Here is a 27,981-nt window from a genome sequence, read left to right as displayed (position 1 = left end):
GGAAGTGGGAGGTGTCCGCTCGAGTTTGTGTGGCCGCCGCCGCGGGAACGCGAGCCCGGTAATTTTTCAACGGAGAAAGGCGAGGCTTTCGGGCTTGGCCGAGTGAGAGTGAGCGAGTGTCGGGCTCCAGCCCCTCTCTTTTTACGTGACAGCCGGCATGGAGCGTGAGCGGAGCAGACAGCCTAGCAGCGAGGCCGTGACTCCCGCGTGGCTGGAGTCGCCCCGGTCAGAGTGTGGGGAGGAGCCGCAGCATCCGAATCCCGAGGTGAGTCCGCCCGCGCCCGGCAGTCGGTGTCCGGCCCTTCCATATGCCCGCGTCCCTGTTTTCGAGGGTGTCCCGCAGAAACCTCAGCCTGCGTGCCCTTCCACCCAGCCCAGGTAGCTTTCCCTGTCGCCACCTCCGGTACCATGGTTGTCACTGAGCCCCCTCTCGCCCGAATTACCCTCGGGATGTGAGGAAATGGTCAAGAAGAGAAGTGTGTGAACTGTGGTTTTATAAGTTCTGCTGGGAATTCTGCTCTGATACTCTGTGCGCGCTGTTGCTGTGGTCATTCTCTCCAGCCCTTATAGGTAATTGATAGGTTATGTTTTAAAAAGCGCACCCTGTGCTCTAGGTATGTCATTTCTTAAGACCTGAAGCCCTTTGCCTCCCAGACTTCACAGAAGGTGGTTGTACCTGTTAGTTGGAGATTTTGCCCATTTGCTACTATTTCATGTCGACCTATCGTATCACTTATTTTCCATAATAATTTTAACAACTCATTGGTAGCTCTTAGAGCAAAAACTTATTTATTCGACCTGTTGGACAGAGATATAAATTATTGTTGACCAGCGCTGCAGATTGTAAAAAATACTAAAATTGGTTATTTCATTTCAGGAATGTATTTTGAGCACTTCCTAGAATGGGTACTTGCAGGAGGCGTCCTTGTTCTTGCTCTTGGATCTGGTTAAGGTCTTCATATAGTTGCTAGAATGATCTTAATAACATAAATCTGACTGGGTTTCTTCCCTTGCTAAGTTTTCAGTTTGCTGTCCTGCAAGACCTGGCTCCTGCCCCCAGTGCTGAATTCATCTCACACAGTTCTTCCCTTTTGCTCTCAGAGCTCCTGGCTTCATTGTTGTTGTTGTTGTTGTTGTTTTTTTTTTTTTTTTTTTTTTTTTTTTAGGGTGGATGGTCTTTTTCATTAAGGATCTTTGTATTTTCCCTTTGCCCTGCATGCTCTTCTTTGGGATCTTTGCATAGTTACTGCATTCTCTTTAAGATACTACTTTCAAAGAGGCCTTCCAGGCCCCTTCTCTCTAAAGAAACACTTTTCCACCCACCTCCCTCTTCAATCTGAGATCTTCATCATGTAAGTTGGTTTAGAAATATTGACTATACTTCATTATATTTGAAAGTCTTAAAACTTTGAGATACAGTGACTTAAAACTTAGGTCTATGTTCCAAATTGGTTTTAGTGACTCATATTTGTTAAAAACATATTGTTGGATACCATTAATAAATGGTGATACAGTTTTTTTTTTTCAATCTCAGAGTATTTTGTTGGAACTCAGCTAAGTACATTTTCATTATCCCTAATATCCATTGTTTTTGTAAAATAATAGGGGTTGCATTTTTATGTTTTTAAGTAAGTAGGTTCCAATTTCATCAGAACTCTTCTTTTGGAAGAATTTTAATCAAGCTAAATTATACTTCAAAGGTCTTTTTTTGTGTGTGTAGTTGCAGAAGTTTTTTTGTTTGTTTTGTAGGTAATGCAGTTTTGGGCAATAAAATAATGAAAACATTCCCAAAATAACTATTTTTAAAATGTTCTTGCCACAGAGAAAAGTTTCTTTTTATCTTGTTATTAAAACATATTTTATTTCATGTTGTGTTTGTTAAAAGGAATCTTCTGAATTTCAAGCTATTAATTCCTTTCTCATCACAGAAAATGACAGCAATTTTGGAATACCTGTCTTGTAAATGAAAATATATGTCACTTGAAGTCGAAAAACATTTTTAAGTACGTAAGGCAAGATAGTAAGCCTCTTTTTGGTATAAAAGATTTTTATAATCATTTCCCATAATGTAAATATCTTCTTATTGGGGATAATATAAATCATACAGCCATTTACTTGAATACAGGAAAATTGCAAAATGCCACAACACCGAAAGTGAATTGCAGAATGCAGAATGCCACAACACCGGAAGCATTGCATTTCGTCCCCATACTATGGAATCTGTCCACCCTTTCCTCATTGTATGTCCAGGACTTTATGTGAAGTGTTTCAGGTGGACATAGACATTGGGGAGTATCAATCTATGTATTATCAATCTATTTAGTATATCAATTTAGTATAATTTAGTATATAATTTAGTATATCAATCCATGCATTATTTAGTATCAATTATTTAGTAAACTAATTATGCATTTTAGTAGATTAATAATACAGATGAGATTTTTAATATTTTCTTTCTGCTTCTTAGTGAATTGACTTGAGCACCTTTGGAAACCATTAGTGTAGACCTTAAATTTGGGAGAAGGCACTGATCACTGAGAACTGGACCCTGATGCCCTGAGCTTCACTGAAAGAGCTAGAGTTGGATCTGGGAGAGGAAGCAGATCTTCTGTTACAGAAATCACGATTTATAGCAAATTTACAAGAAGCCTTAGTGTTATTTGTAGGTAATTTTTGTAGCTACAATCTTAGATAAGAATTAAGCAGGTGAATCAGAGAGAGAGGACTTAACCAAAGAGTAAATTTGCTTAAATTGACTGAGCCTTCTGTTTTGGTAGACAAACTGTTAACTCGCTGTTGATCTAAATTTTAACCTGACTGAAGATGAAGTTTAAAATTCAGTGTAAATTTAAAGACATGAGATAAATTATCTTGATTAAATTCTAGTGATAAAATAGCTAGGTATTATAAATTTAACATATTACCAAAAGCTAGTTATTTCCTCAGCTTTAGTCAAAGATCAGTGTAATAAAGTTTTTTAAAGAACTTGTCAACAAGGAACTTCAATATAGTTATTTATGGACAAGTCAGATATTGGGATTGCTGACATCTTCCTCTGACGAGATAGGAGTAATTCTTGAGTACTCTAGCACAATACCAAACATTGCATTTCTAGTAAATGTGTGTCATACTAAATTGAGAGCTTTGAGTGGGAAATAGTTCCTGACCATTAGGATTAGTGCTAAGTCAGGGTCTTTGGCCTTTCCATGGCTATCCCTTCTTAATCTGTCATTAAAGTTCATGTGGGGACAATGTGGTAAATTATAACTAAGTTAACAAATTTTAATATAGATTAATGGTAAGTTCCAAAGTCTTTTTGAAATTCTGAAACATACCTAATATTTGTGACATTGCATTTGGAAAATAATTAACTTGTAAATGGAACTCTGTTACTTAACATATTAATAATTTGGGACTACCTGTGGAGTGATTATAGTTATGTTTTTTCATACAAAGATTTTGATTTAAGGAAAGAGGGAGGATTTATGATACAGTAACTGTAGTTCTTCTGAATAATTGGTACAATGTGAGTTTTAGAAATTGTGTGTTTTGAAACCGAATACATTTCCTCCTTTGCTTTGGGTTCTAGGAAGTTTTGAGCTAGATTTCTATCTAGCCCATTTTGTTTTTATATTGGGCAATTTCTGTTAAGTTAGTGAAATGAAGTCAGGTTAAAAACTTCTGTGGGGGCACCTGTGTGGCTCAGTCTCTTCAATGTCAGACTCTTGATTTTGGCTCAGGTCATGATCTTAGGGTTGTGGAATTAAGCCCTGCATCAAGCTCTGTGCTCAGCGGAGGACTTTGTTTGATATTCTCTCTCTCCCTCTGCCCCTACCCTTCTCACACATGCTCATTCATGCTCTCTCTCTCAAATAAATAAAATCTTTTTAAAAAAATTCTCAGGAAGTCACTGACTTACACATGCATAATGCTGTAAAAGGTCATTTAAAAATTTGTCTGTAAATTGTAGATTGTCATTTGTGAAAAGGTCTGTTCTATAGTCTATGATACGGTAATAAAATTTCCATTAATTGCACAGTGGGTATGGTGTTGGGAGCTGATATACATAATCTCATTTAATCCTTATAATAACCTTGTTTATTTTAAAACAGTTTTTAAAGATTTTATTTCTTTATTAGAGAGAGAGCTTACGGGGGGAGGGGGCAGAGGAAGAGGGACAAGCAGACTCCCTGCTGAGCAGGACACAGGGGAGCTGAAGTCAGATGCTTAGCCAACTGAGCTACCCAGGTACCCCTATAATAACCTTGTTTAAATACTGTTTACCATTACCGAATGCCAAGTGCCACTTGGAATAGTTATTATTATTATTATTCTTTATTTTATAGATAAGGAAACTGAAGATCATAGGCTAATAAGTAACTATCCAAGGTCTTGCTGCTAGTAAATGGTCAGCTAGGGCTCTGTTTTGAAGTGCTCCCAATACCAGTGCTATTTTTACTTAGCTTCATTTCCTTTAAGAAATCTCATGACTCAGAACAGCAGGGTAAATTGTATTGGAAACACGTCTTTCTTCTTTCTGTGTACTTTTCATTGCATATGTAGCATGAATGGGCCTCAGGAGTTTGAATCTTTAAGTTGTTTTTATTAATTATATGCTGTATCTTTTTTTTTGGTAGAATAAGCAACGATGTAGATTCGATGGCCAAGAAACAAAAGAGTCTATGTTCATTACCTCCAGTGCAAGTGATTTCAGTGACCCAGTTTACAAAGAGATTGCTATTACAAATGGATGCATTAATAGAATGAGTAAGGAAGAACTCAGAGCTAAACTTTCAGAATTCAAGCTTGAAACCAGGTAATTAAAAATAACTTTTTAAAAATTTAAAAGTAGTACATGTTCATTGTAGAAAATCTTGAGAACACTGAAAAACTAACAGTCATCTATAATCCTACCATAAAGAGATAGTCATTATTAACAATTCAGATAACAGCTGTAATTTACATTCTTTTTTTTTTTAAAGAGATCTTTTTTTTTTTTTTAAAGATTTTTATTTATTTATTTGATAGATAGAGATCACAAGCAGGCAGAGAGGCAGGCAGAGAGAGAGAGGAGGAAGCAGGCTCCCTGCTGAGCAGAGAGCCCGATGTGGGGTTCGATCCCAGGACCCTGGGATCATGACCTGGGCCGAAGGCAGAGGCTTTAACCCACTGAGCCACCCAGGCGCCCCTGTAATTTACATTCTTAAAGTGTTATTTATGTGCAACTTTGATTACTTCTGACAGTCTCTTAGGGGATAGACTAAGATTGCTGAGTTGAAGTCTGAATATTTTGACAATCTACCAATAATGTGTAGGAGTAGCTATCTTATTACTACATATATTTTAAATCTTTTTAGTTACTCATTTGGTTGATGGTTAATTACATCTCATTAATGCGATTGGAGATGTGTGTGTGTGTGTGTGTGTGTGTGTGTGTGTGTATTATTTTGTGTTATTTTTATAAAGAGGGTTTCTTTCAAACCAGGTAATTTAAAAAAATCACTTACCAGGAAATATTTTTTTCTGTTTTAGTTTCTGAAAGTATGCAGAATGATAGTATATCTATGTTTAACTGTATATTAAAAGAGAAAATAATGCAGCTTAGCCAATTCTGTGTGTGTGTGTATGTGTTCGGTGAAATGAATACAGACTCAGGTTTTTTTTTTAAAGATTTATTTATTTGACAGAGAGAGAGATAACACAAATAGGTAGAAAGGCAGAGAGAGAGGGGGAAGCAGGCTCCCTGCTGAGCAGAGAGCCCAAAGTGGGGCTCGATCCCAGGACCCTGAGACCATGACCTGAGCCGAGGCAGAGGCTTAACCCACTGAGCCACCCAGACGCCCCCCATACTCAATTTTTAGTAATTTTTTGCAAATCAAATCACTTTATTTCAACTTGGGGCATGAGGTAAGAATGAGCTTTGGAATCCAGAAAAGCATGCTTATTTTTGATGGACAATTCTGTTGCCAGGCATTAATAAAAAAAATTGACTGCATGCAATAAATGTTATTTTTTATTGCATGCAATAAAAGTTATTGTTTCTGGGTCCTCCTATATACTTTTTCTCTTTTAGGCAAGATTCCTCTTCTTTGCTTTGAAATAGAGCTTCACTACTTTTCAAAAGAGCACACATGTACTTTTTTCCCTTTTAGATTGTCTACATGATAACTTGTGAAGAAAGATTTTACTTCATTTCCCCGACTCTATGATGAAGATATAGCTTGTGAAGATTTTCTGAGCAAAATTTTTGTCGTTTCCAGAAGTGAAGATCACTTGCTTACTTGTGACCTTGCATGGCAGTTAGAGATCTAATTATATGTTTGTACATTTATTCAAGTAGCACTTACTGATTTCTAAGCACTGCACTGGGCATTAAAGTTATAAAAGTAAAACGGATATGTACGTTCCCCACTTTGGAAAGCAGACAGTCCTTTGGGAATACACACAGACAATCACAGTACAGTGTGACCAGTGCTGTGTTGGAGGTCTGGCCAAGCACAGCATGCAAATAAAGAAGAGAGTGTGTCTTAGGAATTCAGGAGTGATGATCGAATTGATAGGCCATACAGAAAAGGAATGGAGGGTAATTGAGGCAGAAGGAACTCAAAACTAATTTCTGTGGGTATGTTTTCTGCTAAATAATCCTGCTTTTTCATCAGCTATTGTATGACCAAAGTTACAAAACAAGAAAGCGTATCACATATTAGACAGTGGCTCATGCAGTGTTTTGTCTGCAGTGTTTGAGGTACCATGGGGAGTGGGAGCATCTGAAGATGATACAGAAATGATAGGTCGTAGGCAAGTTGTAAAGGAACTGTATGCTGAAGTCTGTTTAACGTGTAAGTACAAGGGAGCCACTCAGGGTATTATAGCAGGAAATTGGCGTTAGTGGATAGTTCTCAAGTGGGGTAAAGAATGAAAAGGAGGGTTGTGGTGTTAGAAGCATTTGACAGAGTCCAGGGAGCTCATGGAGCCACATCAGAGACAATTCAGGAGAAGCAGATTCGGAATTTTTTTCTGAGTTAGAATTGGCAAAAGTGGTGATTATTTGGATATGGATGGCAAAGGAGTTATTAAAGGCGACAAGTCTCTCCCTGGAGCACCTGGTTATTGTTCCTGTTGCCACTAGGTTTGTGGGCACCCCTTAAAGTAAGTGCAGCTTCTCCAAGAAAGAAAGAGAAATTAAGACGAAGGAATCCAGAGCTGCCCCATGACACAGAGGTCACTCACAGCACCTTAATATGAAGGGGCTTAAGGGATTTCCCTCCTAGATTTTGGTAATTTAGAAAATTTCAAGCAAATAAACATATTAAAACATTTTGCCTTAAAGCAATTGGTTGTCAGTATTCTTAGGAATAGGATTCCTTTTCATTGGTAGTTTAGAAAGGAAAATAAAAGATTAAAAATTTTTTTAATAGTCACTAACCAGTGATGTGACCAAAATTCCCGAGTTGTTGCTGCGCACCAATTACCATTTAGATCCTCTTATTTTTACTGCCATTTTGTATATATGAACTGTTAATATAAAGACTCAAACAAGTAACACTGAAAGAAGTCAGCACTGGTCATGGCTTTTAATTTTTAGAAGTACATAAAGTTTGAAGAACATGACCGCCGTTACCAACCATTGTTATCTATTTAGAGCAACCCTTTCTCCACCCACCAGTTGTGAAACATATATTTTGAAAATACCTATAATCTCCTGAAATGAATTCTACTTATGGTAAATGAAGAAACCTACTTCCAGTTAAGAACCTACAGAGTATGACAAAGTTCTTCTAGAAGTGTTTTATACTAGGATATCTTCTAAATGAGTTTTCCTAGTTAAATAACTAATAGACATTCAACTTTACATATTAGGCTCATAGAGCTTTCATAATCATATGGCTATCTTAGTTGTTTAACCTATAAAAGCCAAAAGAAAGGTATGAGACAACATAAATGTTCCATATACCTGAATGTTCTTACTCTGAAATTTGTGTTTTGGCCCACAGAATAGTTCAACGTTAATTTCAGTTTTTGCAGTGTGTGTATCATCTTGGTGTATAAGGCAATGCGGCTTTGTAGGTGGTGTACGCTAACCAGGCTTATGGTGTGAAATACTAGAATAGGAGAAAGCTCTTATGTACTACAAAAATGAAAAGTTACTTGGGAAGGAAAATACTGATGCTGTATTACATTTGATTTTAATTCTTTGCTAATTTAGCCTTAAGTCTTGCTTTCTTCACATTTATTTTAGCTAACATTTGCTAAATTATGCTGCGACTACCAGTGTTCCACACAGTGCCAACAGGTAAGACTTCAGATTCGTGATGGTAAAATTCCCTGAGAGTTCATTTTCTTCTTCTTTCCTTAGAGGAGTAAAGGATGTGCTAAAGAAAAGGCTGAAAAACTATTACAAGAAGCAGAAGCTCATGTTGAAAGAGGGCAGTTGTGCCGACAGCTACTACGACTACATTTGTATCATTGATTTTGAAGCCACTTGTGAAGAGGGCAACCCACCTGAATTTATACATGAAATAATTGAATTTCCTGTGGTTTTACTGAATACCCATACCTTAGAAATAGTAAGTAAATTGTTGTATTTCAGTTTTATTCTTAGCAGCAACTCTCCTGGGGTTCTCAGTAGAGCAGGCATCTCATTTGCTATTTTAAAGCTAGAATGAGAATTCCAAAGTGGGCTGTTTGCTCTTGTGTACTTCGTATCAGTTTGATTGATAGAAAAGCTGTAATGAAATAATTTCAGAGGCTACTTCTCTCCTTTTCCAATAGCTAAAATTATAGTGGTTTTTTTTTTCCCGTTTGCTTGGAGCACATACTTGGCTGGCCGTCAGAATCTCCTAGGGAGTGGGGGGAAATGCCTGGCCCTCATCCCAGAGGTTCTGATTTAGTTGTTCTGTGGTGGAACCCCTGATATCAGCATGTTTTTAAAGCTTCTTAGTTGACATGCAGTCTGGTTTGAGAACCGGTGCTATAGATGACTGTATATGCTGTGATCTCTAAAAATGGCAAATTATGGAAATCACCTTTCAACTTAGAACTGGCCATCTTTCTAGTGAGAAGTCTAGGGTGTGATGACACTCCTAAACCTTGGCCTCAAGACCTATAATGTATGTGCTTTACGTACTTGCTGTCACTGCAGTATTAGTTCAGGAAGTCAGCAGGTATTCCCCAGATACTACTCTTTGCTGTGTAAAATCCGAGCAAGGTTGTATTAGCATCTCATCCATCCAGAAGTTACTTCTGTGCTGTTCCCCAGTTGGCACCAACATGTTGGGAGCAAGTATAAAAAGGCTTATGTATTAAAATGCATAGATCTTTTTCGTAGTGTTGCTCAGAGGCCTCTTAGTTATAATCAGATTATTAATGTAATTTCCTTGTCCAAAGAAGATTAAAGTCAATAAATTAAAAGGAAAAATGACAGCTGTGAAGGTAATAATCTTGTATAACTCACCAGATTCCACTTTCTCTTTCTTACTCAAGGACATTACTCTTGCAATTCTTTTCCCTCATTTAGACAGTAATGATTTATTGCTTTCTACTGTATTGTTCCCATCACATACAGACCTGTTACTTTTCACACCATGAAAAGCTTTCACTCTATGCCACTTCCCTGCCAGCTACCCTATTCGTTTGTTCTAAGGTACCTACTGCTGTTTCCTCTCATTCTCTCTTAAATCCACACTGTCTTCAATCCCATCACTCCATTAAAATCACTCATTAGTGTCATCTTGGATCTCTACCTAAGTCTTGGTGTAAGAGACCACTCTGTCCTTGAAACATTTTTTGCAAGTGACTATCAGTACACTTCATTCTCTTGATTTGTCTCCAGTGTTACTCAGTTCAAAACCTAGGAATCCTCCTTGACTCCTGTTTCTCTCCCATCATACATCCAGACCAATAGCAACTCCCGTTTGCTCTGCCTTCAGAATACATACAGAACCTGGCCACTTAACTGCAGTGCTATGACTGTAGTCTGAGCCCCCCTAATTTCTTGTCTGGATTTACTGCATACACCCTCAAACTGGTCTCTGTTTCCTTCCATGTCTCCCACAGCCAATTCTCAACATAGTGGCTAGAGTGATCCTAAAAAAGTCAGATCATTCCCCCTCTCTGCTTAAACCTTTAGTGGCTTTCCATTTAACTCAGTAAAAGCCATTTTCTTTAACATGAGATATCTTCTCATTACCTCTGATCATGCCATATTGACCTGCTTGCTATTTCTCAGAAATGCCAGGCATTTCTACCCCCTCACCTTCCAGGGCTTTAGTTCTAATTCCTTTCCTCCAGAGGTTTTGCTGCTAGTTCCTCCCTCCCTCTCTTCCTTCCAGGCCTTTCTTAGTTCTCACCTTCTGCATAAAGGTGATGACCTATTTAATAGTGTAGCTGAACCCCCCCCCCCATTTTTCTGATCCCACTTACCTGCTCTACTTTATGTTTAATAACCCTCATCACCTGTTAATCTACTATGTAATTTACTTAAGTTATTGCTAAATATTTGGTCAACAATTGCATAGTTCTTCTCTATAGCGTCATTCTGATAAAAGTGTTAAATACTGATTAAAGTTTTATTAATAGTGTGTTTAATATTACCTGCCTGTATTGGGAAGGGAAGTTGCAGCATATTTTTGAAAGGTTTTCATTGAAAATTATAAAAATATTGATACTTAAAAAGAAAAGTTTTCATTTATCTATGAAATTCAATTAAGTAAAATTTTTCCTTCTGCAGTGTGTTTGGTAACTAAAGAGCATCTGACTTTTGAAGTTCAAACATTCTTTGTTCTTTAATTTTGCTCTTTTATAATAATAATCTTTATAACTCATTGGCTTCATACACTTGTGTGAAGAAAGAATTTATTATTGGGAAATAAAACATTTACTTCTCTTAATTTTTTAATTTTCTGTCACAAAAAATATTCTTTGTCTTTTTCTCTGCATCTACCTGGTATTAATGATTGCTGCCTTTAGGCTTTGAAATTGTCATTAAGTTTTAACAAGTGACTTAGCATGTTCTAGTTTAGGGAGGCAGTATTAGGTTAGAGGAAAATTTGCACTTTGAGATCTGAGCTTGGTGATAACGTACTGGCCTACGAGTTCATAGAGTTGTCCTGATTATAAGATGGGAAGGCAAGCATGAAGGCTTCTCGAAGAGGTTAAAATTGCTACAGAAATATAATATTATCACCCTTTAAACTACTCCTTCTCATGTTTAATTTTGACTATTCAGTATTCAGTTTATTAGAATCAATATAAAAATAAGGAGTAGTCAAGAGAAGATGAGAGAGTAGTACTCTAGAGCTAATTTTTTATAACTAAGGATTGGCATTTCCTCAAAGAATTTATTATTATTTAAAAAGCTGTAACTTGAAGTTGAGGTTGCATTATTAAGCTTTACGATTTCAAATGTTATGAGCAAAATTATCAACATTTTGCTCCCCAAGAAAATATTTAACCTTTGGTTTGAACACTTGCTTTTAGATACTTGCCTTATCTTAAAAATTTTTTTGAGATTTATTTATTTTAGATAGAGAGTGCACCCATGTGCACACACAAGTGGGGGAGGGGCAGAAGGAGAGGATCTCCAGCAGGCTCCATGCTCAGTGTAGAGCCAGATATGGGGCTCAATCCCACGACCCATGAGATCATGACCTGAGCTGAAATGACGAGTCAGTTGCTTAACAACTGAGCCACCCAGGCACCCCATCTTAAATTTTTTTTATTTTTTGAAGATTTATTTATTTGAGAGAGAGAGTGTGTGTGTGCGCATGTGAGTGGGGAGAGGGGCAGAGGGAGAGAATCTCAAGCAAACTCTTCACTGAGAAGGGAGCCCCACTTGGGGCTGGATATCATGACCCGTGAAATCACACCTCACGCAAAACCAAGAGTTGGATGCTTAACTGACTGAGCCAGCCGGGTGCCACTCTTAAAATTTTTTAAACTATAAAATAATTAAAGTGCTTTGGGAGTAGAGAATTATCCTTAAATTGTTAAAATTCTAGAAAGGGCTATACCATGAGCACCTATGAAATTATAGTCTTCCGTAGCTTAATGTTTTATGTATTTTGTGTCCTGTTTCTAAAGTCATAGAAAATACTTTAACTTGTTCTCCTTGTTCTTCCCTTGTAGGAAGATACATTCCAGCAGTATGTGAGACCAGAGATTAACACACAACTTTCTGATTTCTGCATCAACCTAACTGGAATTACTCAGGTTCTAATTCTATGTTCCTTTTTCTAGAGTTTGAAAGAAGTTTTGAAATTAGGTTTTATTTCATAGTTTAAAAAAATCATTATTATTGTAAACAAATTAATATGGTACTTTCCTTACTTGGTAAAGATTTTTCAGATTATACTATTAAAAAAGTAGAAAAGCAGATTTTATACCTGGTAAAATCTTTCTCAGCCTTTCCTCTTAAGGACTTGTAGTGATAAAACTAAAGGCTGCATTTATTTAGATCATTAGTAAAGCAAGTGTGACCTTGATGGACTTGGAGAGGAAGTTTGGAAATGTATCTCTTTATAACCTGACTGGATACATAGCTTAATGTTTTTTTAAGTCTCTGACTTTTTATTGTATTCTAATTGCTCTTTGTTCATTAATTTGGTTCCTTTATTCATTTACTCATTCACTCAACAAGTATTTCAGTGCCTACTACAGTAGTTGCCAGGGTACTGGGGATACAGAGGTGGTCAAGTCAATCTCCTTGTCTCACTCAACAATTTATAATCAGGAGGACAGACACACTAAACCAGTGGTGACAATATAGTTAGGAAGACTGACAAGTCAGTGTTTTATCTGGGTATTATGGGTATCTTATGGCAGAGGAAATAGAGAGCTGGCTAGTGTCAGACTTCTCAAGTTAGTGAACTTGGGCTGAATCATGATAGGTCAATGGGCAAGAAAGCATAGTGAGGCATTTCAGGTTTACACTACCGATAGCTCAGCTGTGTACGGACTGGCAAGAAAGTGGTTGAAAATAAAATGGTAGGCAGAGGGAGGCCACACCATGAAGAGTCTATGTGTCTTATCCTGAAAGCCCTGAGGGATGTTTGGAGGATTTTAACTATGTAAGTGATGTGATGGATCAATTTAGGAAGATCAGTCTGGCAGCGGTGTGTCATCTGCTGTGGAAAGATCTGAGCTTTGACATAGGGAGACCATGTTAGTGGGCCATGGCTTTTAGCTGGGAGATTTCCCTTTTTTTCACTCTGGAGAAATAGTAAGCCACTGGATTGAGATCTTAAAAAAAAAAAAAAAAGAGAAACACCGGGGATGATCTCAGATCTTAATTTTGGGAGGATTACATACTTAAGTTGAAAGCGTCCCTAATGCCTGGCTGGGAACAATTTTTTATTATTTTAAAAATGAAATGTTAGGTGGACCTCAGCTAAGGAAATCATGTAGAATTTAAAATATCATAGATAAGACTTTCTCTTCGTTTTTCTTTCGACGTTTCTGTTTGGGTATTTGCAGGACTACATGTAGCTACTCTTATTTTTATAAATTTTACTTTTATATCCTCAGGATCAGGTAGACAGAGCTGATACCTTCCCTCAGGTACTAAAAAAAGTAATTGACTGGATGAAATTGAAGGAATTAGGAACAAAGTATAAATATTGCATATTGACAGATGGGTGAGTATTTAGGAAAATTATCTTTTTTATCTACTTTTTTTAAAGATGAAAGATGTTCATATCCACTTAACTTTTAGAATAACCACAAGAAAATATTTTCTGATAATTCTGGGGTCTCCCACAAGAGACTGTATTTTTCCTTTCACATTCTTATTTCCACTTCAACTTTGTGTTGTTTTCTTTTTTCTACTTAAGCTTTGCATCCTAAGGATCAAAAAAAGAGGAGGGAAAGAATGATAATAGTTTAATCCAGAACTAGATTCCTAGGGAAAAATAAATATTACTATGTAAAACTAAAATGACTTTACTAAAGTCAGTTTTTATCGTGACACTTCCTTGCTCAAAGAAGTCCAAACTCTTCAGTCTGGCTTTCAGCGTTCTCTCAGCTAACCCACCCACCTGGGTAGCCTGATCCACCTGCCATTCTTGTCCACTCCGTGCATGCTGGCCATGAATCAAGTGGTGTATCCTTTCTCTGGGCACGTACTTATGCTCTCCTCTCTACTGGAAGGCTCTCTTCCTTTCCTACTACTGTATTATTATTCAAAGCCCTTCTTTTGTTTTACTCCACCTACTACAACTCACACTGATCATCTTTTTTTTGTTGTTGTTGTTGTCTTATAGTCTGTATATCTGAGCCATTTGTGCTGCCATCTAAGTATTCTGATATCTAAACTTTATGTAAGACTTGTTTGCAGGGAGATTAAAAATCCTTTCAGAGTAAGAGCTTCTGCTAGTTGATTGTCTTCCCTAACGCTTCCTATAGTCTGGACTCAGAATGTGTGCTCAGAAGCATTCGTTTGATGGAAAGCTTAGAGGAAAGATCGGGAGGATTGAAATGAGGATCACAGGCACTGTGCCAGGGCAACTCCTATACCATGATGCTATTAAGATTGGAGAAGGAAATCCCGATCAACTTGTCTTTCAAACTGTGGACAGATTTATACACTAAAACTGAGATGTCACTTAAATCTCTTACATCACTTGCAGTTTAGTGTCCCTTACATAGGAAACAAAGCTTTGGGTGTAGTCACATTATAATTTTGTTTAAAAATAGAAATCTGGGAAAACTTTTGGAAGACCTCTTTGGAAATCTGTTGATTTTAAATGTGAATGAGCAATGTTCCTGGTCAGGAATATAGGTGTTTCTGTCATAACACAGTATGTGTGATTCTATAAATTATGTATGTGTGATTCCTCACATTCTGGGACATAGCTCATACCTCCAGAAATAATTTGGACAGCTCAGAGTTAAGGGAAGTTACCTCAGAGGTTATTATAAACGCACAGAAGCAGTAGGATCCTGGGAACAAGCACTCGTTTTTAAATTTTTTTAAAAATATAGCTGAAAGTACTCTCAGCACTGTAGCAGCTGAATTGAGAACTTTTTTCTTTCCTGCTGAAGGTTATAATTTGTACGGCTGTTGTGTCACCTCCCGTCCCTAGGAGAAAACCATGTATGAACCAACACGATTTCCATATTATACAATCAGTATTTTCCTACTTAACTATGTAAGTTGATTAGTGTCATAGAAACATAACGCTGTAACAGAGCAAATTGTATTCTCACCATTTAATACAGGCTACTTTCGTCTTTCAAATATTTTGTTCATTTGTTTTTTGTTTTATTTTGTTTCAAAGCATACCCTCAAAAACTTCCTAATACAATAAATCTAGCATTAAAAGTAAGCTTAGCAGTGTTATTTTAGGATTGTGAAAAAATAATCAGCAAGATAGAGGTCTGCCCGAGTAATCAGAACCTTGCAAGTGATCATGATTAGCCTAGTAAGATTCGTTTATGAAGAAAGTCTGATATACCTGACTTCTACTTTCCTTTGTTGTTTATTTTTGAATTAGTATTTTGGAAGTAGGTTAATTTTGTAAGCTCGTTGATGTGTGTGAATATCAAAAAGGTGACATGTAAATAAAAAACAATTAGAATGACTTAAAACAGTAGACCAGTAGAGCATTTATTTTATCATTTTTCTACCCCTGTTTTTGATTTTACAAGTTCGTGGGATATGAGTAAGTTCCTGAACATTCAGTGCCGGCTAAGCAGGCTCAAATATCCTCCTTTTGCTAAAAAGTGGATCAATATTCGAAAGTCATATGGAAACTTTTACAAGGTAAAATTTCTCTGTATTATTGATTATACTGCTCTTAATGATAAATTTATTACATTTTGCTTTTATGGTAAGTTGTGATTTACTAGGTGCTCTTCGCAGGAAAAGGCCATATACTTTAGTTCTAAGTTTTTATAATCCAAACATGAGGATGATTATATTAATTTAGGAAGTTGAGCTATTTTTCTTTTAATCTGTTATCATTATTTGAATAGGTTAACTGTAAGTATATGAGCTTTAGGAGAGGCTTGAAATTGTGGGGGTATTCAGTATGTGAACTGTTTGTGGAACAAATGCTCCCCACTGAGCTTTAATTTTATCAAAGTTAATATATATGTGTATTGTAAATTTTTAAAGTAGTACTACAAGGCTTATGAAAAATGGCATTCATCCACTATGGCCTTCACCAGTATTGGTCCTTATTCTCCTTACTCTCCTGAGGCAAACACTTTCAACTTTTTGTAGCCATTTCTTCCAGTATTTACCTTCATACTTCTTTTTTTTTAAAGATTTTATTTATTTATTTGACAGAGAGATCACAAGCAGGCAGAGAGGCAGGCAGAGAGAGAGGAGGAAGCAGGCTCCCCGCTGAGCAGAGAGCCCGATGCGGGGCTCGATCCCAGGACCCTGAGATCATGACCTGAGCCGAAGGCAGCGGCTTAACCCACTGAGCCACCCAGGCGCCCATACTTTCATACTTCTAAATGATGATATGTTTATCCTATTTCTTGAATTTTCAGTTTGAATTATATATGGAGTCCTACAATGGAAGATGATATTTAGCTCTGTATGAAAGCCATCATACCTGCATGTCCTTCCCCTCTACGTGTCTTCTTAATTAGTTACATTATCTTTATAAGCAAATCATTATTCAGTGCTTACGTTCTTGAAGCGATGGAGAGTGTTCACCACTTCTCCCGAGATTTTTACAAGCGCCTTCAGTTGGTTTCTTATCCTGTTACTTTCCATTCAAACTGTAAATCATTCTCCGTATTCAAAACACTTAGTGGTCTGTTTTCTTTCTTTGTCCTTTTCTTTCTTTTTCTTTTTTCCTTCCTTCCTTTCTTCCTTTTCCTTTTTCCTTGGAGGCTACCTTCCTATAGCTTTTAATTCTGTTCTAATCTGAACTATTTGTTCTTCAGGCTTCTTCTAAAGTCATCCTAAGAGATTCTTTCCTTGCTTCTCTGTCATGTTTTAGACTTTGTGTCAGCTTCTTTTACAACCTCATCTTGGTGAAGCAAATCCTAAAGTAATTTCATGAGAAAAGGTACTGTCCCTTAAAAACATTTTTTATAATTTTCCCATTTTTAAAAGCTGAGAAATATACATACAGAAAAGTGGAGTTTGATTGTTTTAAAGTGAAATCCCTCGTAACTTCCACTCTCTTAATTCCTTTCCTTTCTCCCAGAGCCCTCCACCACCCACTCCCCCACCCCCCCGCATATAGTTCACGCTTTCATGGAAATCATTTTCTTGCTTTTCCTTAAAGCTTTAATATTTATGTGTCTTTCTTATACTATATAGTTTACTTCTGCATCTTTTTGAACATGGTATAATTAACATTGTACTGGCTATATTGTTCATTTTGCTTTTTTTGTCAAGATTGTGTTTGAGATTCGTTGATGTTGTGTATGTAGCTGCTGTTAGTTTATTTTATTGCTGTGGAGAATTTCATTGTGTGAATATGTAGTAGTTTGTTTATCTGTCCTACTTTGGCCAATTTTGGGACTTTTAGATACAGTGTTGCCATAAACATTCCTGCACATGTCTTCTGGCACCTTTGTGCACTCATTGCTCCAGGGTATAAACCTACTAGTAGAATTGCTTATTCATAGGATATGTGCATCATTGCCGTTAGGTAATGCAAAAATAGTTTTCTGATTTGTACTCTCCCCAGAAGAGTGGATGAACTTTAAATTGCTCCACATCTTTGCCAGCATCTGGTATTGCCAGACATTTTAAATGTTTATATATTTGGTGAATGTGGGATGCCATCTCATTAAGGTTCTAATTTGCATTTGCCTAATTACTCATGACTTGGAGCCTGAGCTTGTTTTCTTATGGTTCTTAGTCATGCGAATTTATTTTGTGAAATCCCTGTTTAAGTCTTCCCATTTTAAAAAATTGGGTGGTCTGTCCTTTTGTAATTGTAGATTACAATTTGTGATTGTTTATAGATATTTATCTTGGATAATAGTCTTTTGATTATATTCGGTAATTTTTTTTCCTTTTTTATGAATTTATCTTTTCACTTATTTTGTGATCTTTTTAAAAAAAAAATCTGTTATGGATAATTACAAATATATGCAAAAGTTGACAAGTGTAATAAGCCCTCATTATCCAGTTTTAACAGGCCAGTTTTAATAGGTATAAGCTCATGGCCAGCCTTGTTTCATCTGCATCTCTACCCACTTTTCCCTTTCCTTACTATTTTGAAGCCAATCTCAAATGTTACTTCCCTTTTTTTTTTTTTAAAGATTTTATTTATGTGACAGACAGAGATCATAAGTGGGCAGAGAGGCAGGCGGAGAGAGAGGGGAAGGCAGGCTCCCCACCTAGCAGAGAGTCTGCCTGACTCAGGGCTTGATCCCGGGACCCTGAGATCATGACCTGAGCGGAAGGCAGAGGCCCAACCCACTGAGCCACCCAGGCACCCCTCAAATGTTATTTCATTTGATCTGTAAACATTTCATTATGTAGCTCCAAAAAACAAGGAACCGTTTTAAAAAACATAACCATCACACCATTATCACACTTAGAAAATAATCAACCATAATTCCTTAATATCATCAAGTGGCTATAGCTTTCTTTTTAAGTTTAATTTAATTAGTTAATTTTAAAAATTGAAGTATATTAGTGTCAGGCCTACAACATAGTGATTGGACAGTTCTGTACATTATGCCATGCTCACCTCAGTGTGTCACCGTTTGCTAGCATATGTTGTTACAGTTATTATTGACTGTATCCCTGTGCTGTACTTTTCTTCCCCGTGCCTTTTTTTATAACTGGGGTTTATACCTCTTAATTCCCTTCACCTCTTTTTTTTTCCTTTTACCTTTTGTGATTTGAATCCGGATCTGAATAAGGTCCACACATTTAAAGTTGGTTGACATGTCTCTTTTAAGTTTTTTAATCTCTAAATTCATTTTCCACCTCCTTTTTTTCTCTGGCAATTTATTTTATTTATTTATTTTTTTAAAGAAATGGAGCCATTTTGGGATGCCTGGGTGGCTCAGTTGGTTAGGTGTCTGCCTTTGGTTCAGGTTCTGATCCCAAAGTTCTGTGATCAAATCCCACAAAGTTGGGGAGGGGGTCATTGCTCAGCAGGGAGCATGCTTCTTCCTCTGCCTGCCACTCCCCCTGCTTGTGTGTGCTCTCTCTCTCTCTCTCTGTCTGACAAATAAATAAAATCTTTTAAAAAAAGGAAAAAGAAATGGACCCATTTTTCCATTTTCCCAGTCTGAATTTTGCTAATTGTGTCCTGTGATATTAATTCAAATGCCTCTACTCTGTTTCTTTCTTTCTTTTTTTAAAGATTTTATTTATTTATTTAACAGAGACACAGCAAGAGTGGGAACACAAGCAGGGGAGTGGGAGAGGCAGAGGTAGGCTTCGCGCCAAGCAGGAAGCCCGATGTGGGGCTCAGTCCCAGGACCCTGAGATCATGACCTGAGCCAAAGGAAGATGCTTTAAGACTGAGCCATGCAGGCGCCCCATATCCTCTGTGTTTCATGTAAATTGTAGGGGCTCAGTCATCTTTAGGTTTGCTTTTTTTTTTGCTATACCTCCCAGGCAACAATGCCTTCTTACATTAGGGTGTCTTTCTCAAACCTTTAACTCTATTTATTTTAAGGATAATTACTAATAATTAATAAAGCCATAAAATAATTTTTAAGTCTGCATAAAAACATCCACAGCTCACAATACATCACAATACATGGAGTGTTCAGAAAGTTGTAGGTATATAGTAAGGCAATAACATTGTCAAGTGCTCTTTTGTATATAGTATTTTTTTTGTGGATCTGTTTATGTTGACCAATTTATTAGGCTGCTCTTCTCTTTTTTCTTTTTTAAAGATTATACTTATTTATTTGCCCGAGAGAGAGAGAGAGCAAGAGTACACAAGCAAAGGGAGCGGCAGGCAGAGGGAGAAGCAGGGTCTCTCTGCTCAGAAAGGATAGGATGCTCTTTCTATATGGTTTTCCCCTATTCATAATAGTTTTCAACTTTAATGCCAGTTAGTGGAAGTTGAGGAAATGTAACCTTTTTCTTTTTAAAATGTTGCCTTCTTTTGTTTTGTTTTCCTTATTTAAGTAGGCCTAAAAGTCTTAACACAAATTTTTTCTGTATAGGATGCTACTGGTGTATAGTCTTCGGTATGTACAAAGTGTTCTTTCTCCTTTTTAAAACTATAGAAATGACTTTTTACCCACCCTTTCTTGGGAGTGGAGATAGATCATTAAATTTGAAATTATCTCTTTCCTTTTCATATGTTTAAGAAACTTACAGGGCAGGCATAATACTTTTCTCTTTAATAGCTGGCTTAAACTTACAGTGGGTTTGATTTTTCTGTAAGTAAGCTGAAACAATATGAATAAAAATACAGGTTACAGACGCAATTTTATACCAGATTTTAGGGAATAAACTTATTTATCTATGGCATGATCATGCTCAAATGTAGGTTCAGCATTTACAAAATCATACAAACATGTTTATTTCTTTAGTAGTTCTGTATATGCATTAAAATGTCATTTTTGAAGTATAAGTAAAGAATGAAATATGCTTTGGGAAGGTGAAAGCGATGTTTGTTTTTGTTCTTTTGTTTTTGTCTTTTTATTTTCCTGTACAAATACTCAGTTCTGGGTTGGATTTGAGGTAAGTTCTCATGGATTTCGTTTTCCACTGGAAATAGACAACTTCTGCCTGTGCTCTTCATCTTGTTAAATAAGAGGCTTACTTACACATACAAAAGGTTGAAAGCTGTGGCAAAATGTTCGTTGCTTTTCTGTGAGTGACTAGACCCTCCTCTTCTTCTTTTTTTTTTTTTTAAGATTTTTTTATTTATTTATTTGACAGAGATCACAAGTAGGCAGAGAAGCAGGCAGAGAGAGACAGAGGAGGAAGCAGGCTCCCTGCTGAGCAGAGAGCCCTATGCGGGGCTCCATCCCAGGACCCTGGGATCATGACCTGAGCCAAAGGCAGAGGCTTTAACCCACTGAGCCACCCAGGTGCCCCTAGACCCTCTTCTTGTGCAGATATTGCAGCTCTTCTAAAGGCAGATCAGTAACTCTCATCTCTACAGTATGATCAGACCGTGTGTTACAGAGCTCTTTTCAGAGTCAGGTTCTGTGGCCAAGCAGAAGATTTTGAGAAAGGTTGTTGTTGTTGTTGTTGTTTTAAATTTTTTTTTTTTTTTTTTTTTTTTTTTTTTTACCTAGCTGTATTCTGTGTTCAATGGGAAGAAAAATACTATCTAATTTTCTACAGTTTTTCCATATGGCTTTCAGTAGGTCTTGAGACTCGCAAATAACTTTCACACTGCCAAGCCCAAGCAAAAGTGTGAACATTTCAGGTTTTTTTTTTTTTTGCAATGTGATTTTTCCAAAGACTTAATTTTCTTCAAAATCCAAGAATCTTGTCACTGGAAGTTAAATGTTTTCTACAGGGTCTTACAGAGATTTCTTCAATTGGTTTATGTAATGAAAATGTCTAGGCTAGTTTTTGTAGCCCTTCTTCAAACCACTCAGCAAATTTTGGCCTACTGTTTTCCTACCATTCACTTTTCAAGTCAGGCATCTTGCCTTCGGGAACTTTTCCTTGCCAGGCCAGAGGAAGTGTGAAGTTTATGTGTTCTTCATCCAGGTTTTCACACAGCTATTAAATTTTAGACATGATTGAGTGAATTGGTCTTTGTTTAACAGAGTTAATCACTTTGCTGGCACTGTCCAGGACTTTTCATGTTAACTCTGATTCATTTTGTGGTAAAATATGCATAACAAATTTACCATTTATCCATTAAGTACACAGTTCAGTGTCAAAAAGAACATTCATACTGTCATGGAACCATCACCGCCATTCGTTTCCAGGGCTTTTTCATCTTCCAAACCTGAAACTATACCTTTTAAAAAGGGACTCTCTGTTCCCCCTTCCTTTGGCCCCTGGTAACCACCATTCTGCTTTCTGTCTCTGAATTGTACCACTCTAGGTATCTCATGTAACTGGAATCATACAGTATATTGTCCTTTTGTTCCTGGCATATTTCACTTAGCATAATATCTTCAAGATTCAGACATGTGGTAGCATGTGTCAGAATTTCCTTCCTTTGTAAAGCTAAATAATAATTCCATTGTTTGAGAAGCTCCTTCCTTTTGAAGGTAGAATAATATTTCATTAGATTTATATCCCATTTTGTTTATCCCTTCATCTTCTGTAGACAGGTGGGTTCTTCCACCTTTCAGCTGTTGTAAATAATGCTCCAGTGAATGTAGGTGTGCAAATAAATGAGTCCCTGCTTTCAGTTCTTTGGGTACATACCCAGAAGTGGAATTGGATCATATGGTAGTTCTGTGTTTAATTTTTTGAGGAACTTCCATGTCACAGCTGCAGCACCATTTTACATTCTCACCAGCAATGCACAAGGGTTCCAGTTTCTCTGCATCCTTGCCAACACTTAGTTTCCATTTTCTTGCTTTTTTTTTTTTTTTTTTTAAATAATGGCCATCTAATGGGTTTGGAGTGGTATCTCATTGTGGTATAAATTTGTACTTCCAGAATGATTAGTAATGTTGAGTAGCTTTTTGTGAACTTATCAGCTAGTTGTACGTATCTGGAGATATATCTGTTCAAGTCCTTTGACCAGTTTGAAATCAAGTAGTTTTGTTTGTTTTTTTTTTTTTAACTATTATCGTTGAGTTTTAGGAATTCTTTTTTTTTTTTTTTTTTTTTTTTTTTTTTAAGATTTTATTTGAGAGAGCAAGCATGAGCACTGGCAGTGTAGAGGGAGAGGGAGAAAAAGACGGCCCGCCAAGCACTGAACCTAAGGCCAGGACTCAATCCCAGGACCCTTGGGGTCATGACCTGAGCTGAAGGCAGATGTTTAACCAACTGAGCTATTCAGGCGCCCAGGAATTCATTATATATTCTGGATATTAATCCTTTTTCAGATCTGTGATTTCCAAATATTTTCTTCCATTCTGTTGGCTGCTTTTCTCTGTTGATAGTGTGCCCTTTGAGATACAAAAGTTTTAAATTTTCATGAAGTCCAGTTTATCTGGTTTTTCTTTTGTTGCCTCTGCTTTTGGTGTTATATCCGAGAAACCATTGCCAAATCCAGTGTCATGAAACTTCTCCTGTAGGTTTTCTTCTAAGACTTTTAGAGTTTGGACTTGGGTTTAGGTTTTGATCCATTTTGAGTTATTGTTTTATTAGTGATTGCTTTGCATTTATAGATTATGTTAGATTGATAGCTGAACAATATTAAATCTTTCAATTTATGAACACAGATGTCTTCCCACTTATTTATACTGTCTTTAATTTCTTTCAGCAACATTTTTTAGTTTTTGATGTACAAGTCTTTCACATCTTTGGTTAAAAATTTTTTTTTTTTGCTACTGAAATGGAATTGTTTTCTTAATTTCCTTTTTTGGATTCTACATTACTAGTTTATAGAAATGCACCTGATTTTTCTGTATTGATTTTGTACCCTATGACTTTGCTGTCTTTGCTTATTAGTTCTGACAATTTTTTGGTGGAATCTTAATCTTAATCTTTCTCCATATAAGATCATGACAGCTGCCAACAAAGATCACTTTACTTCTTCCTTTCCAATTCAGATCTCTTTTATTTCTTTTTCATGCCTACTTGTTCTGGTTAGAATTTCTGATGTTATTTTGAATGGAAGTGGTAAAAGTGAGCATCCCTATCTTGTTCCTGATCCTCGAGGAAAAGCTTTCAGCCTTCTTACCATTGAATATGATGTTCACTCTAAATTTTTTTATATATGGACTTTATTATTTTGAGGTAGTTTTTTTCTATTCCTGGTTTGTTGAGAATCTTCTCATGAAAGAATGTTTAATCTTGTCAAATGGCTTTCTGCATCAGCTGAGGTGATCATGTGTTTCTTCCTTCATTCTGTTAATGTGGTTTGTTACATTGATTATTTTTTGTCTGTTAAACCATCCTTACTTTCCAAGAATAAATCTCACTTAGTCGTGGTGTATAATTCATTTAATATGCTGCTGAATTTGGTTTGCTAGTATTATTGAGGATTTTTACGTCAATATTTATAAGGGATAATGGTCTCAAGTTTTCTTGTAGTGTCTTTGGCCTCGATATCAGGATAATGCCAAGCTTATCAAATGATTTAGGAAATGTTTCTTCCTCTTCAGTTTTTTGCAAGAGTTTGAGAAGGATTAGTATTAAGACTTATTTAAATGTTTTTGTAGAATTCACCATTGAAGCCATCAAGTTCTGGGCTTCTCTTTGTTGGGAGGTTTTTGATTACCAGTTCAGTCCTCTTTACTTACTATAGGTCTGTTCAGGTTTTGTTTTCTTCAGGATTCAGTCTTGGTAGGTTGTGTGTGTCTAGGAATAGTTCAGTTCACCTAAGTTGTCCAACATGTTGGAAAAGCACATTTTTCTAGGTGATACTTAATGAAAGGACCAGAATGCATTATGGTATTACAGTTTAGGATAATTATTAATTTTTATCATGGTGCTTTTATATCATTTGCTTTGTGATTCTCCCAATAACCCAGTGAATAAGGAGTATAACTGTTAGTCTTATTTTACAGATGAAGAAGCCAAGACCCTAAGGTGTATAGGTGACATATAGCTATACAAACTACAGAATGTAAAACTTATTTAACAAGTATAGTAGATAGAATAGTGGTTCTCAAAAGTGGAGGGGCATATTGGAATTTGGGGAGTGGGATTTTTACATTTACCAAATTGGAGCAGGTGTTTAAATACCACATGATAATTTCTTTCATGCTGGATCTTCATTATCTTTAGTCATAGAAAGGCTGGATGAGTTTGTTTGTTTGTTTGTTTGTTTGTTTTTTGGTGTATCTGTCTAAGGAGTCTATCAATACATTATACACTGTAATACATTATAGTAAAATACCACGGAAAAGAATGTTTGGATTAAAATGGTAGAGCTTTGGGGTGCTTGGGTGGCTCAGTTGGCTGAGTGTCTGACTCTTGATCTTGGTTCAGGTCTTGAACTCAGGGTTGTGAGTTCAAGCACCATGTTAGGCTCCACACTGAGCGGGGAACCTACTTTTAAAAAAAATGGTAGAGCTTCAGCTTAGATATCCAGAACAATACATTTCCTTTCATAAATGTGATTTGTCAAATTACAGAACTGCAAACTCTTTAGATGTCTTGAGGATTCTACCTATTTATATGTATTTTCATTTATAACTTGGGAATTTTTTTTAAAGTTCTGAAGGTTTAAATTATTTATTTGCTTCATTTGACTAAGAGTACTTGCCTTTTGCCTAACTTTAGCTGTTACCATTAATTTTTATTTTCTTATTTTTCACAGTGGCTTACAGAAAACTAAAAAATTATTTACTAAGTTGTTTATTTTCCAGGTTCCTAGAAGCCAAACCAAATTGACAATAATGCTTGAAAAGCTAGGAATGGATTATGATGGGCGGCCTCACAGTGGTCTTGACGACTCTAAGAACATTGCCCGAATAGCAGTTCGAATGCTTCAAGATGGATGTGAACTCCGAATTAATGAGAAAATGCATGCAGGACAGCTAATGAGTGTGTCTTCTTCGTTACCAATAGAGGGCACTCCAGCTCCACAAATGCCGCATTCTAGAAAGTAACAGCATTTTTGCCCTTTGCCCACAGATCATTCACTCTAACTGGAGTTGCTACAAAGAGGTAGCAGGTGAATACTTATTAAATTAGTCCTGTGGTGCAATATTTAAGCACCTTAAACATTTACAGTCTTACTACAGTTATATATAAATGCGTGTGAACAGATTCTGTGGGGAGGGCATATTGAATTTTTTGTCACCAGCACTTTTGATATGAGCAGTATTTGTTACACAGTAACAGTTCCTGCTTAGAATTGACTTTTTAAATTTAAGGTGTCCAAGACGTGTTCCTTTTGGTTTTAAAATGCAAAGGCTTACTGGCGCTCTCCTTGAATGTAATATCTTATTGATATTAAGATATATAATGTATTTCTACATTAACATCATTAGATCAAGTCATTTCTTACAGTGCAGGAGAGATTGGAAAGCCTTATCTAGGCTTTGGGTTTTAAGACTATCACAGTCCTTTTGATTTTTGAATTCTGTATGTGAAGTTCAGCTGTGCATGGTGAATTTCATAAAGTACTTGGTACACATATCTGCCTACATTTCTTTTCAATTTGTAGTTGGAAGACTTGTGGTAGATTATAGGGTCTTGTTAAGTCAGTTACTGATGAGATTAATGGAAAGTCAGAAGGAAATACCATTTAAAGGAATATAAGGGCTGTAGCTCAGACTTTATCATACATAAACATATCACTGGGGTTCTTTGGACTTCATTTTTTGATTCCCCTCCCTCTTGTGACATACATCTACCCTAATTCTTAAATCTAAGAGACCATGCTTTGATATAGACTAAGAATAGGGTCACCACTTAATTTTGCATTTGTATTCAACATTATGAATAAGGTTAATAAAGTCAAATAATGCTTTTTAACATTTTATGTTTTTATTACATGTTGGTTTTACATAGTGAGTGACCACTAAATCTTGATAGTTAATTCTTAACTAATTCTAAAAACGTAAGTGGGTTTATGGAGTTGAAAAAGCAAAACTCTTACCTAGATGCTAAAAACATTTTCTGAATTGAATTTCCCCCTATAGCTTTCATGAACAATTTGCCTCTTCTCTTTTCCTTTCTATTAGTAGTTGTGATACTACTTTATTTTAATGATTTACATATTAACTAAATGACTTTTATAGAGGCTTCCAACCCTGGTGCATAAGAAAAAAGGAGGCATTTTTCTTGGTCTGAGAATTCTCTCCCCAGTGCTGTAAAAAGAATGACTTTTGCCTTTGAGCGGTAGTTGTAGAATAAGAATAAAGACTAACAAGTGGATAACAGAAGGCACAAGGGATGTGATGCCCTTAGACAAACTGATATGGATTATAGTAAAACAAGGAAATCTAGATGTTTTATATTTATGCAGTAAACTTTGGGGGTGAAATGGATGTATGCTGAGATTTTTGTGAATCCTAAATAGCACCGTAAAATATACTGTAAAGTATTGCTGTAAGTTTCAAAGAATTTCCTTCAAATCCTTACTGAGTTGCTGGGCTAGGGCAGAGCTGTAGAGAACAGCAAATCACTGTTGAGATGTGGATGCCAGGAAGTCCACTGGCACTCTTTTTAGGTGATTTTTTTCCACGTAGCCACCTTAACCTTAGAATTCAAATTTGTGCCACAGCAAAACCATTAATTATCTGTTGCCAGCTTCTGTCGTTGCTACTTAACAGCTGAAATTGCAGTGGAGAAATCTGAAAATAGCAAGGAAATATTGCTTCTCGTGTTGTTTGTTTTTAAATCAGACTTCTAACGTCCTTTTGGCTCTGTCAGGTATTTTATTTGATGTTTTACTGTTCTCATTTTTTAAAAAACTACCAAGGAATAATTGACAAATATAAGTGTACATATTTAAATTATTTAAAGTGTAAATGTGATGATTTGAAGTACATTGTGGAATGATTATCAAGATCACATCACTTCATATAGTCAACTTTTTTTTTTTGGTGGTGAGAATGCTTAAGGTCTACTCTAGGCAACTTTTAAGTTTATAATACCCTGTTATTAGCCAGTCAACACAGCTGTACATTACATCTTCAGAACTTACTCTTCTTATTACTGAAAATTTGTACCCTTTGCAACTACCATTCTGTTATGTTTCTATGATACTAGCTTTTTTTTTTTTTTTTAAAGATTCTGCATCTAAGTGATACTGAGTAGTATTTGTTTTTGTCCATCAACCTTAGTTCACTTAGCTCTCCAGGTTCATTCACACTGTTGCAAATGGTAGTATTTCCTTTTTCTTCATGACTGAGTAATAATCCATTGTATATGTACTGTTTGTTTCAAGACATTTTTTGAGTTCTCTTGATTTCTTCTGTGATCCATTGGTTCCTCAAAAGTGTTTTTGTTTCCACATATTTGTGAACTTTTCCAGCTTTCCTCCT

General features: G+C 36.3%; 1 protein-coding gene across 1 annotated transcript; it reads left to right on the top strand.

The window, feature by feature from the left end:
- ERI1 (exoribonuclease 1) lies at positions 1–26,469 on the top strand. Its single transcript, XM_047715676.1, has 7 exons — positions 1–265; positions 4,638–4,816; positions 8,357–8,567; positions 12,127–12,210; positions 13,525–13,634; positions 15,646–15,760; positions 25,354–26,469. Exons 1-7 carry the CDS (start codon positions 158–160, stop codon positions 25,594–25,596), a joined length of 1,050 nt encoding a protein of 349 aa, XP_047571632.1. The 5' UTR covers positions 1–157; the 3' UTR covers positions 25,597–26,469.
- The last annotated feature ends 1,512 nt before the right edge of the window (positions 26,470–27,981 follow it).

This window comes from Lutra lutra, chromosome 2 (genome assembly GCF_902655055.1).
Source record: "Lutra lutra chromosome 2, mLutLut1.2, whole genome shotgun sequence".
NCBI lineage: Eukaryota > Metazoa > Chordata > Mammalia > Carnivora > Mustelidae > Lutra > Lutra lutra.
The sequence above is the reverse complement of the archived record's forward strand: the minus strand, read 5'-3'. Positions and strand labels throughout refer to the sequence as shown.

Coding starts and splice junctions, on each gene's coding strand:
- ERI1 (XM_047715676.1), top strand. CDS start 158: ATGGAGCGTGAGCGGAGCAGACAGCCTAGCAGCGAGGCCGTGACTCCC. Junction 266..4,637: donor CGCAGCATCCGAATCCCGAG/GTGAGTCCGCCC, acceptor TTTTTTTGGTAG/AATAAGCAACGATGTAGATT. Junction 15,761..25,353: donor CATATGGAAACTTTTACAAG/GTAAAATTTCTC, acceptor TTTATTTTCCAG/GTTCCTAGAAGCCAAACCAA.